The following is a 13,649-nucleotide window of genomic DNA, read 5'->3' as shown; positions in this document are numbered from 1 at the left end:
AGAAACAGTTTCAATACTGTCCAAATAAGGTTTGTTTTATTTGGAACATCTACACATTTCCACAATTAGTACAGCTCTCGTTAATTCCAAAAATGCAATGATCAACAACGGGGTCCAAAATGTCAAGGCAATTTAAGTTAAAAACCAAATTACAGGAGCTTAAAATCACTCAATTAGCATGCCTATCTCAGTGATTAATCTGTTACCTAGGAATCTAATGCATGATTAACTATGTCACCTTCCACCATGAACTAATGCCCATGGACAAAATGGTTAGACAAGCTTGCCACTGATGCGGTTATATTTTGACCAACAATGGTTTAAGTTGCAATCTTAATGGCCATCTGAAAAGATTTCTTCGACAATTAAAAACATGGAACACGAAAAAGCCTTTTAGAATGAGACTAATCCAGCCCACTGTCTGAAGGAGGAAATGAAATAAAATGGTGTCTGGCTGTGTTTGATAAATACCACAAAAGCTTCCTTTTTATCAGGGAAGTTAAACAATTGTTGCTTATGTTCAAATCATTCATTATCTGACAAGCTCGAGTGGAAAAACGAATTTTACTTCAAGCAAACTTGATGCACAATTGCCACATTTGATTCACAGTGGATTCACTGGACATGCACGGCAGCTCTGAATTATTTTGCATACCGAACGCATCATATCCTGAATGTCGGAATCATGGAATAGGAGTGCTGTATGAGCCATGGCATGTGGGTATAATATTGCACAGTCTGTTGTCATGGATTGACCAATCAGGACCCAGGAATCAAGTTTGCTTGAAAACAATCATGCATATCTTTAGGTGTCACATTTGCACTTCCAACTTGTTCACTTTACCATCCTCAACCAAAATAAAACAATGCTTCTGAAAACCTCCCCTTCCTAGAAAAAAGTAGGGAATATTACCAAATACGATAGAATAAATAGATAGTAAAATATGTTTGATATGACTTGGAACTGTCAAATGTCTGTACAACTACTTAAGAAAACAGTGATCTCTTTTATGATGGCAAAAAAAGTCTATTTACACAATGTCAAATAATACAGATGTGCAATAGGAGCAGCCCAAAGGCAGAATTTACACATACATGTACATGTAGGTTTTTTGTTTTTTTCAGACAATTTTTACATAATCTATATCTGTATGATGTATTCAAAATTTGTGTACAACAGCTATAGGAAGTATTTAGACACAGAGGGATATACAAGATTTTAGGAAAGCTGGGGTGTATGAGCCTGTTCGTGGAATGTCCCTCATATTGACAATAACACTTGTTTTTCAGTAAAATTTGTAAAGACCGATTTGGCAACAAAAGTCAGGAGCAATTACTGCAGTGTACAGATGCGTCAAGTTGCATGTTTCAAGTTTAGAAGTTTCAAGTTTAGAAATGTGCAGCCTTTTATATACAAAAGTTACAAGTTGTCCTAATAATACTTTATTTGTGCTCATGCCGAGATTTTTCAGAAATCTTCCCACTTCTTTTTCCTACTTACCTTTCTGAATCCAACCTCCAAAACCAAACAGTTTAGAAGACAGTGAATCACAGTGGTAAACCAAAAGACTTTAAAAGAACCAAACTAACTACATCGGGGCCATCAATTTTGTGTCCTGTCACGAGTGTACAAGACATACAATAGCAAGGGCAAGGTTTACAGCCAGTGTAGACTTTCATAGCCTTGAAAAAAGGTCCTGCTTATTTTTTTGGGGGGGGGGTTTGAAGAAGAGTACCTTTTGTATGCTGATGAAAAGGATCACAAAAATAGGTGATCCCTGAACAGAATCCCTAGGACTCGTACAATGCAGTATGTAACATAAATAACAGAGTTACATGTATTATATAATCAACAGTCAAATTGCAAGAAAAATGCACCAAGCTTCATGAATTATTCAGTGTTCCTGAACCTTAAGGACAATTAAATTCCATGATGTTTCCATGACCCAATTATGAAAATCCATGACCAAATAATGCAATTTCTTAGACTATTCGGCCTTTTAGGTTGCAAATACAATCACAGATTTTATGCGCTTATTTCTGATAATAGAAATCACACAGTGGTTTATGACTTCAATGACAAAATTCCATGACCTTAGTCATTTTTACAAAATTCCATGACTTTAGTCATTTTTACAAAATTCCATGACTTTTCCAGGCCTGAGCAAGGAAAAACAAATTTCCATAATTTTTCATGACTTTTCCAGGCCGCAGGAACACTGATTATTGCTAAGCAATTTTACGTGCTTAGAAAAATCAACGGAGAACCAGCTGAACACAATTTGCAACGTGACATTTTGGCTGGTAACCAGGTTGTTACGCAAATATTTATGCAGCTAGAAAGTCTGTTCTGAAAATGGTCCGAGAGAAAAAATGGCCTGAGAGAAAACTCTTTTGACTAGATGCCTTTGTGAATAACTAAGAGGCTGGCTACTTCTCATGAAAGACATCTTTGTTATGCATGTATATTACAAATACACATACCCAATTTTCTCACTTTAAGGCGTAAGGGTAACCCCCGTGAGTGCATAATAGAAGGAGTAAGATCTTACCCCAAAGGTTGGAGGGAACTTTAAAACATTCAAGATGTTGAAAAACAGAACTCCTCACAATATCAAGCAATGGTCACTAATGCCTAGATACAGTCTGCATAATAGTGAAACATAACCGTTCTCGTTTCGTTTAAGGAGCACTTTGTATTTAGTTTGGATTCATTTGGGTACATATAAATCTTGCCCAAACATAAATCAAACCTAGAGCGTGTTTCTGCTTTTAAAAAATGAACAGCCATACATTGTAATGAACACTGATTCTCTGAACATTTGTGAACTTGCTCGATGCAGAGCAACAGTTGCTGATGCTCCACCGTCCCGTATCAATCAAACTCCAACAAACACAGGAGGCTAGATTTGGGTGGATAACAAAAAAAGATTAAGATTGAGCATCATGGCTTTTACCAGGTTCTCACTGTTGTAGCATCGCAAACAATTCCAGTCATCCTAGCTCTTAAAAAGAAAGCAACAACTCTATGAGACAAAGAGGGGACTAAGACTGCAACACATAATACTCTGTTCAGGATCTTTGGCCATGTCCAAATGTTTGGCTATTACTGGAAGTAGCACGCATGCATCTATGAAAGGCATTTGCCAGTGGCTTCATGCATCTCCCATACATGTACTTTAAGTATGTTATTTCCAGCCAAAGTCAAGTAATGCAGATATGGCTTTCCTCTTTGGTTACAAAGGTGAATGTTGATGCAGCGTGTTTATACTGGTTAAGTCTCAATGTGTAACTTGCTGATGTCCAAGAGACCTGCAAAAAATATGTCCCAGCAATATTTTCAAAAGAAGGGATACCTGTATAAATGGCTACAGAATCTTGTGCCGGATATCGACACTTTGAGAATTGTAACTAAATATTTCATGTTCACAGAACATGAAAATGTCCTGCAGTCAGACAGAAAAAAAGAGTTTTATATGAATAGCTTGTGGCTACACAATAAGTAATACTCTCTTGAGATAAAATCTTTAAAATCTGCCATGTCCCTGTGGAAAATAAATATGTTGAATTTGTTATCACACACGCAGAGATTAGATATTCAAATCCATCTCCCACTGGGTTTTCATTTGAAGTTCTCCCTGTCGAAGATGATGTTGACTGCATCTAGGACATGTTGGGCTGTTATGGTAGGCTTAATGAGGGCCTTGTTGTACTCAAAGTCCCGATGGCCGTGATCTAACTCTAAGTGGCTCTCGTCCAGTTGGCCCATGTCGTCCGGCTTGGAATGCAGGCCAGTGTAGACCAGCACCGACTCCATGGTAACTGGGAAGCCGTCGTCGATAGTGTCGGTCATCAGTGCCTCGCTCTCGCACACGTGGTGGTCAATCTCGCTGACCGGGTGATTGGTCGAGTCCACCGTATCTCCTGCCTCGATGTGGATGTTGTCATGGGGATCAGACATGACCTCACCCTGGCGAATTGCAGCTGGCTGTCGACCAGTTGGATTCTGAAGACCTTTGGCCGCTTTGGCTGTGAGGTACTGGTTGTATAGATTGGCTCCATAGATGTCCGTCATTGGATTGTCACTACGTAGGAAAGAAGCCTACACATTACAAAATGTACTAGTGCTTCAACGCAGCAACAAATGTTATACTTTTGATTGAAAGTTGCTTGTGACTCCAAAAAAATCAAGTGACTTTCATAAATATCTCAGTCTTGATACTGCCATAGATTTAGAGCCCAATGCTTGGGCTCATAAAGAGAATTTCAAGTTCCTTTGTTGAAGTGAGAAAAACATCTCAGAAGTTGCACATTAACATTCCTTGAAGACAAAGCCTTCCATACGTCCGAAAAATTGCCCACATTCAAAATCATGCAAAAAGCGGGTGTGCTTTTAAGGCAAATGTGGAGGTAATTAGAATTAAAAGGCATGACTTGAAGTATGACTTACCCTATGGCATAAAGTGTTCTTAGTGGTTCTGCACATCCCATGGCCCGTGCCTGCTGGCTTAGCACGTTCTCTGCACAGTGGTAAGTTACCTGACTGGGTTTGCCTGTCAGAACCGTGTAAAGTAGATCCCTCCCTGTGATTTTCTGCAAAGGAAGAGACATGACTGTGTAAGAATGCAGTTCTCGAAACTGGGGAACACTGGAGACATTTCAGTGGGAATAAGGCTTCCAAGTCTGTCTCCAGCTCTTACTGGCTGCCAATACATAGAACATGCTGACAGCAGAAGTGGGGTTCACACAAGGCCTTGGTATTGACAGCAATTTTCTCATCAACCTGAATAGGAAAACCACGTGGTGAAGGTCGATTCAATACAGACCTGTTATAGGCCATCCCAGGTTTTGGCTTCCAATGCCCCAGTAGTAACGCTCACAGGCAAGTATGCTGAAGCTCTCACTGCAAAATTTTATTTATATGTTGCAGAGTGTTTTTACTGGAGAACCACCAAAAAGCTTACCCATAATTTACTGGAGATTTCTAGGTTCTTACCTTGTAAAGGGATTCCAGGCAAACCATGAAGGAGCCATGACCAAGCCTGTAGAAAGGAGAACGATGATTACTTGAGTTTCAGTCAATCTAAAATTTACCCATTTCCATTCCCTTCAAAATGAGGCAGATTCTCTCTCAAACAAGGTTAGGAATAGCTTCTCATTGTAAGCTGGAAAGAGCAAAAAATACTGCTTAGGATACAAGCATAAAGCAAAGAATGGGCACAACATTTTGCCAGTTGCACATGTTTATTTCAGCAAGGCATGTACTTTATATTTTAGACTGGACAAATTTCTCAGCGTAAAATCTCCATAAAACTGACCTTTCAACCGTTTTTGCAACACAACCTTATAAACTGACCTTGGTAGATGAGCTTCAGACATCCACATAAGGTCAACATTGCAGCCAAGGACCGGTATGTTGGGGTAGGGGATGTTGTCTGGGGTGTGACTCAGCTGTCCGTTGGTGATCAGCATGTCCAGAATCAGCTGTAGGCTGGTCTCCCACCGGACTGGCTCACCAAACAGAACCACTGCCTCAATCCGAGGCAGAAAAATTTCCACGTTGGCCTGGAAAACAATGATTGGTAGAAGAGTTGGGCGACCAAAGTTGCAACTCGATTACTATTGGTTATACCTTCAGCCAATCTGAAACAGCCTGAATTGGCACATGCAGGAAGCCTTAAATGTCAGCATGCCCCTTTGAGATACATGTACACTCTATCAGCCAATCAGAAAAGCCAAATTGTGAAGTTAGCATCTGTGTATGTACTTACATCAGGGGCAGGCACTCTCCGCTGATGGTCAACCATGTCTAGGTGTGGGAACATATCCCGAACCTCATCCACTGTGGTCACTTTGGTAAAACCAAGGCTAAAGGGAAAAAAGTCTGGTCAAGGAACACACTGCCAAATCATGAGAGAAGTGTCAAAGTGGACCACCGATTCATCTTGGCGGGAAAGTTTGACATCACATCAATACCCAAATTGCGAACAGTCCATGCAAGCAAAGCAGAAGACTCATTCATTTTCAGTTCCGTGTGATTCAAATTGGAACTGACTGATCTGTCAATGCACTTTTTAAATATTACTTGAAACCTTTTTTAAAATTAAATCATTAATAAATGAAGAATTCAGGGAAATTACATGTACATAGTAAGTCATTAAATTTGAACCATATGACTTCCATTAATTCAGTTTTAGTTTTTTAGATTAAGATTTAGTTTTACGGCTGCATTTCTATATTTAGTGGAGTTTTTAAACAATTTCCAAGTAACAGTAACCTCTGAGTCTCTTACCCAAGGTCTACATGGGAATAAAGCTTCAACTTTCCTTGAAATGAGTGGTTCAGTGCTGTGGACAATAGGCAGTTTCATAGCTCAGTTTTCAGTGCTTGTACTTTCTCATTGAATTCTGTGGATTTCAGTAATTGAATCACCTATTTGCAAATCGAAAGAAGGGCAAGCAACATTACAACATAGGCAACTGTCAAAACAATGCAATTTACAATGTGTGCATGTAGCCCAGACCTTTGAGCACAAGTTGTTATTTCAATAACTTGTTAGTGAATTTGCGCTAAGTAAAACTTCAGTGTTGGTAAAACTATGATAACTGCAGTCATCTCCAAAACATGCAATTCATTTCTGATTCATAACCTGTTACAGAGACGATTAAAGAGTTTTGAAAGTATGTGGATTTTTTTCTGTGGAAGGTCAATGGTCATGTGCTGAGTAAAAACAGAAACGGAATTATCAAAAAGGAGAGCGCCACATTTGTTGAAAAGTTGATTATGAATCAAACCTCGGTGCAAGAGACAGTCTAAACTGATCATGAAAAACAGGAAATATCAAAACGGAGGCAAGCCAAAGATTTTTGTATGCAGTGACGGCAATTTGTTTTTTTTCACCAGCTGCTTAAAACCATGGCCAACTTTGTAAATCTTTATAGGCAACAACCATGACTAACAGCTGGAAGCGAAAAATCTCATGACTCAGTGCTCTTTAGCTGAAAGGCAAAACCTGATATAAACTTTTACCACTGAAAAGGTAATGTAAAGTTGCAGTATATTTCAATACATGTAGCTCTTCAAACTTTGTGTAAAGCTGCTTGACTATTCTGCATAACCACCAACATCTGCACAGTACAAGGCATTAGCAGCTTAGAAAGCTTTTGTGAAGAGATTAGAATGTTGTCAAGGACAATTCCATGCCAACAGCCTTTGAGCCAGGTGTTTACTGGGGGACATGTGGCTCCAAACAGTCCCTATAAACACGGACCATTTATGAATAAGTGTATTTTCTATTTCTGCTCACACGTCCTTGGACATGTATGCATTCAATACCAGTTTACCAGCACTATATTATCCTCTGCTTGTTCAACCGTGGCTGTAGTATTTTAACCTCACAATAATGTGGATGATTTCCAAGTACATACATGTACATGTATTTATAAGAACTCACTGGTTATTCCCATGGTCAACACCTGTCATACATACACCATGACATTAGGTAAATGCATTAATTAGAGAAACAGAGATACTGATGTCATAAATCGCTGAATCTTTAATGGGCAATGATTGTGTAAACTGCAGCATCTTGAAGCAATGAGAATCCTTTAGGGATTTCTCACAGCTATGTTTTTATCAAATAAAAATGGTTCAGAAGTCAGGGTACATGTCCCCTCAAATGTCTCCTTGAGGCTCTGCGGCCATAAAAATGGTTCACAAGCCAGGGTACATGTCCCCTCAGAATATCTCCTTGAGGCACTGTGGCCATAAAAATGGTTCACTAGCCAGGGTACATGTCCCCTCAAAATGTCTCCTTGAGGCTCTGTGGCCATTCAAATGGTTCACAAGCCAGGGTACATGTCCCCTCAAAATGTCTCCTTGAGACACTGCCCCTTTATACAATACTTTAGAAACTGCAACTGCTCTGTCTCTTTCCTACAGGAAAGGACATTGCTGAATCAGCAAACTGCCTGTCACAGTCAGTAAGTAGGAATCCTTGACTAAAACAGAGATAATATCTCCTTCCTCCTCTGAAAATCATTTACATAGTGGTGCACAACTCCAATGAAAATTTTCTACCAAACTGGGTAGTTTTAGGAAATGGCCGACAAATATTTGACTTCCTCCCTAAAATTGATCAAATTTGATTAACTGAGGGGTGAGCAACAAAGCTTGTCCTTCTGGGCAAGACCCCCCCCACATTTCCTTGCCCATTAAATGCAGGTACTGCATACACTGAAGTCTAGGTCAGCTGTTGGGTGACCTTGACATGTGGTGTTGCATCACCATAGCTCCCTGCTTGAAACCCATTAACTTCAGCATAATTTTTTGTCCTATGATCTCAGGCAACAAATATACTAGTCAGTACAGTGACTGCCTGTGTATTCAAGTTGGTTTGGGGGGGCCTTTCACGGCCGGTCTAACATGAAACCAGGAAAAACCAGAATGACTCAATTGTACATGGACAGGATATTACACACCCTCAACAGCTAGGCAGGGGAAAGTCCCATATTATTCCTGCCTCACGTTACATGTACATGAGACCCCAGCGTGACCCTTTTCCTCAAGTTGCTCTCTCCAACTCAACAGGAAACATTTTTCTTCGAAATACGAGTAACTCTGGCTTGAAACTCATTTTTGTGGTGCAAGCTTTTGAATGGAAGCACTGGTCACTGAAATAAATTCCCCCACTTTCAATTACAAAACGTACGTGCATCACAGAAAACCTATTAGTATTTATGTCTTCAGGAGATTTGTAGCCTCTTGAAACAAAATCAGTTTCTGGGTTCATGCACTGTAATTCCTCTAGAGGCACACCTCTGGAAAACTCTTGCTTTATTCCTCCACGGTTTTACAAAGAAGTTTCTACCTTCTCCACAGTTTAAGAAATCAAATAAATGCTCTGTAGAGAAGTTAAAATCGTGCAAGCAGGTAGAGTTCTTCACTATGACCCTGTTCCTTATCCTATGGCATTAACTTTTTCCTGAGAAAATGTAACTGAGTCTAGGGGTTACATAATAATGTTCGTTATCTGTGGGATCGTAACTGGGCCAACAAATCTTGATCAATGTCACTGAAATACAAATCTGTTTCAGTCTGGCCAGAGTATGTGCATGTGGTACGTTCTCCAGTTTGTCAAGTTTTCCATGGCTGTGTTTATGGTTTACTTCAAAGAGTAGGCCTCTGAGATCTTTCTTTAGGATAATACTCCATGCCTCATCCAGTGTTTTCCAACTAGCCTGGAAACCCACTAAGTTTTGTATGTCTCACACCAATCACCATGTTCAAAAGGCAGCCACCTAGCATTGAAATCTGCTTGTTGCCGGGTTAAAAACTTTGGATGTCAGTACATGTACATGTGAACATGAGCATTACCATGACCACTTCATCTATGCTATCTTGATGGACAAAGCTGTTTACTTGTCTGGAACTAACATTGATACAACAAATACATGTACAGTACATGTACATGTGGAAACTAATGTCAGCAGGCACTGAACAGCACACTGACCCTTGCACACACACAAAGTACTGCACTCACGGCATGCACGTCTACAGGCATGTGAACGACACACAATATACCCTAGACTTGCTGACCAGTCTTTAGATTGTCATGGTTTGTTTGTTAACAACAGACTTCATCCATTCATTGGTGCAGCTCTAGTAAATTAATACAAGGGGCTAAGTTTGCATCGGGGCAAAGCAGCTAACGTATTTGTGCAAAAGTGGAAGAGTGAGTAATGTGCATGTCGATTGCAGTGACATTACACATGGGGAACCAAACCAAACCAATCATTGACTCGGTACCAAGTCTATTTCCAACAGAGCACTGAGTGGCACACAAAACATGCAGGTAAGCATGTGAACAGGCATGTGATGTTATGCATACAAGTAAAGTAATGTACATGTACATGTACAGTACAGTACCGTGTTGAATAACTGTGAGCTGAATCAGTTAGAACATGCAGTAGTCCTCAGTGGAGTTGGTTTCTTATTATTGGTATTTTGATAGCTGTTAAGAGCAGTGCACACCTGCACATTCAGAGTTCAACCAATAATGCCTCCACAACAACAAAATGACTGGACTTTGGCTCATTTACTTTTATGAGATTAATGTGAAGATATCCTCCATCAGTCACAAACTGTAACCAACAGTCCATCTCCATACCACAAATCAAGAAAAAAAGCAAAAAGACTGCCATTTTACAATGACATTTGACACAATGCTTTGACTCTATTTTACAGCAAACATCAGTTATAAACAACATGTGATGTGGATAACTACACTTTTCACCGAATTGTTTACAAACATCTAGTTGGTTAAGAGAAAACAAAGTTTTGAATTATACAAATAAAAGTTTAATTTTAATACATCCAAATGCAGAAAATTGTCCAAAGGATACCCTTTAGCGATTTCTTTGATGGGCCCTTGACCAGAGACGAGCACGTGCCTGTCGTGAAACTGGGGAAACATCTTGAGGGGACTGTGGGACATGACGACCTGATCAGGGTGAATCTGGAACGGGGTCCACAAATACCTTACCATGATTCAAGAGGTCTTTCATTTCCAATGGGCTCCGTGCACACAGAGAGCCTCACCACTGACAAAGAGGCAAGCTGTACATTGCCACTGTACAGAAGTGCCAATTCTTTGATTGTACAACTTACTCAAAACCTTCATGTAGTTGTGTGTACATGCACAACACGTACATGAACTGTGTGACGTACCGGTACGTAAATTCATTTACACAAATCCACACATGCACATAAAGGCAGTCTGGTAACTTTTGTATCTGCTTTGCTATTGTATGGCTCCCCCCATCTAGAAATTACGATACCCAATCTATTACTGTGCAGTGTAGGAGAAACTTTGGTTGATTTAGTGGGGATAATACAACAGAAGATTAAATATACATTATATACAACAAATCCCTAAAATTACAAGAAGCTATGTTATTTATATACAACAAATCCCTAAAAATTACAAGAAGTTTGTTATTTTATTACTGTCCTTTTCTTTTCCTATTACTCTCCTGCATTTTTCAAATAGCAGAGAAATTCTAAATTTCTAACACTACTGTAGAAGTGAATTGAACAATTTATGGATAATCTTAACTAATAAATCGGAGAGCTAAGTACGCCGTAAGGCAGGTGGTTCAATTAGGGCAAGCTTTGTTTGTCACACCTTGATTCCCAGCCATTCGGTGAGCTGTTTTGCCTTGTGCTGCCGTAGTTTGTTCCCAGCATTGGTCACAAACACCACTGGAACTCGCAGCTGGCCTTGCCCATCGGACAGCTTCTGGAATGCATCAATGGCCTGGTCCAGGACACGCTTGCCACGGACTATGACGCCGTCAATGTCAAACAGGATGCCAAATGGCGGTGTTTGGGAGCAAAGCTATGAGAAAACATGCACCAGGATTTTGAAAATCAGAACCAAATCAGAGAAATATTCTTCATTCAACAAATATGATCCAGAGCTGCCTTGCACGCTGTGGTTAAAGTTTCTATGAACTAGTCCAGCGGGTGAGTCAAACATGGTCCTGACCAAAACAGCGGGGCACTGCTGTTACAACTTGTAAAGTGCTACAATTCAGTCACTAATTATACTTCTGTTCTCTGATAAGATTTCACTCATGAAAACTAATGTTTTGTTGACTTGTTACATGGAAGTCCAGCAAAAATTGAACAACCAAAATAAATGCGCAGCAAATTGCCAAAAGAAATAAATGTCTATCCATTGCATTTACAAATCTCACTTGTTCGCTTAAAAAGGAACAGTATTCACAGTCAGATAGTGCTTGAAATAAATGCTATTATCCACGCATAGATACAAGCATACGTTTTGATACCTGCTTTTTTCCCATTTTCCCAAATACACAATAAGAACTTGGTGAAGCAATCCAACAGTTAAAACATATACAGGTATACACAGTGGGTATTTCATGGTGGACTAACTTGCTCTAGCCTGATGCCCGCACGGCAACTAAACATGCACAGTGGGTGTTTGGGGGAATTGGACATGTTACCTCGACAAATCTTCATTTGGTTCAAAGCTTATATTGTCAATGAAAATTCTTATTCCAGAGAGAAAAATGAGACATTTTGAACTTTTTCCCTTTACAAAATCCACCTCCAGAGCATCAAATCATGAAGACAAAAGTGCAATGTCCTGCAATTTAACTTTGAATTCAATTTAAAACATTCGCAAAAGGAAGAAATTTGAGTCTTGTTTAGGGTAAGGGGAAAAGTTGGATTTTGCCCACACTGTCTTGCCGGGATGGATTCAATCTGCAACAACATGCTTTTAAAGCTAACTCAATAACTACTAAGGTCACGTGTTAACTTATTTTCAACGGACGGAATGGAACTAAATATTAGCCTAATACCAGCTGTTTAAACAAAAGGTAAACATGTGATGCCCAGTTGCTTGCAAAATTCAGGTACATATAGGCCTACATGTACATGGATGTACACAATGAAAAAAATTTACTTAAAGTTGTCCTTCTCCTAATATGCCACTGTAATCCAGCAGGGCAGGGTAGGGGGATGGGTACATCCAACAAGAAATTGAATTCATAAAATATAAATTCCCATTCCGGCCAAATTGCTCCAGTTTAAAGTACACTGAGCTATAAAAAGGAAGGTTTGAACAATGTGAATCAAAAACAAAAATTAACATGGCCATGAAATTACTACTTCTTTCTTTAGTTTTCCATTAATTCAAAACAAAAACTAAACAAGAGAAGTTTTAACTTTTTAAATGTAAATTAAATCTCTATTCCCCCATATACAAAGCCATACCATTACAAACACAAAAATATACAACGTTAATGATTATTTCTCTTTTCCGTTTTGCGTCCAAAATCGAGGAATGCTAAAACAGCCGTGACTTAAGAAGGTTGAATTTTGTGCTGGTGCGGTTATTTAGTTCCCCAACATTACTGACTTAGTCTGTTACTAGAGTTGGAAAGTTAGAATTGTCCTGTGGTGGAGATGGGTAGAAAGTGCGTTGTATCATGGAGGAAATCCTTCCTCCACGGTCGTAATACTACACAGCAGCGGACCGACCGTACCGGCAAGCCGCGTCTACTGCCAACTGAAAAAACGGCAAACCACTCTTTGTCAACAAGGAGAATACACACCATACAAACACACGAAAAATTTAAGTAATAGCAGAGAATTTAGCACTCACCTCGGGTCGTATACTGAAGAATCGCCTGGGATGATTGAACACACTTAAACTACTTTTAAAATGGGGAAAATTCCGAAGCAAAATCCTTGGGAGATTACGAGCGGCAGCCATGTTGAAGGGTGACGCAAGCGAGCACGTTCGCAATAAACTGCTACGCTGCTGCTTGGCCGGGGGAGCGCAGTCGATCACACACGTCGACGATCGCGTGAAAGAAAATCAATGAATACGTAAACGCCGGCTAGCCGGCAGAAATGTGGGCGTGACCAATGACATGGCACGATTTCTCTCACGTGACCAGACACTGCCTTTATCGACTGATGACGTATGATAAATTTCCCATCTTTTTACATAACAAAACCCCAGTTCTGTCAACAGTACCGCTTAAGGGGGACCTAGAAATAATTATCAACACGTGTTGTCAGCTGATTTCAGAATTCAGTTTGGCATTTGCAGT

General features: G+C 39.8%; 1 protein-coding gene across 1 annotated transcript; it reads right to left on the bottom strand.

Annotated features, from left to right (window-relative positions):
* Positions 1 to 8: 8 nt before the first annotated feature.
* On the bottom strand, positions 9 to 13,422 carry hdhd5 (haloacid dehalogenase like hydrolase domain containing 5). Its single transcript, XM_022240301.2, has 8 exons — positions 13,196 to 13,422; positions 11,186 to 11,398; positions 10,404 to 10,516; positions 5,772 to 5,868; positions 5,357 to 5,565; positions 4,997 to 5,042; positions 4,451 to 4,593; positions 9 to 4,085 (listed from the first exon to the last, which is right to left on the bottom strand). Exons 1-8 carry the CDS (start codon positions 13,304 to 13,306, stop codon positions 3,623 to 3,625), a joined length of 1,395 nt encoding a protein of 464 aa, XP_022095993.1. The 5' UTR covers positions 13,307 to 13,422; the 3' UTR covers positions 9 to 3,622.
* Between the last annotated feature and the right edge of the window lie 227 nt (positions 13,423 to 13,649).

Source organism: Acanthaster planci, linkage group LG04, assembly GCF_054643075.1.
Source record: "Acanthaster planci isolate LZ-2023a linkage group LG04, COTS_SCS, whole genome shotgun sequence".
Lineage (NCBI taxonomy): Eukaryota > Metazoa > Echinodermata > Asteroidea > Valvatida > Acanthasteridae > Acanthaster > Acanthaster planci.
This window is presented reverse-complemented; position numbering and strand designations above follow the sequence as displayed.

Bases quoted from the DNA above. Each gene is read 5' to 3' on its own strand.
- hdhd5 (XM_022240301.2), bottom strand. From the start codon at position 13,306: ATGGCTGCCGCTCGTAATCTCCCAAGGATTTTGCTTCGGAATTTTCCC. The intron at 10,517-11,185 runs GTGTGACAAACA...ACCCCGTTCCAG, and splicing joins CCGAATGGCTGGGAATCAAG to ATTCACCCTGATCAGGTCGT. The intron at 5,566-5,771 runs GTAAGTACATAC...ATTGTTTTCCAG, and splicing joins GGAGAGTGCCTGCCCCTGAT to GCCAACGTGGAAATTTTTCT.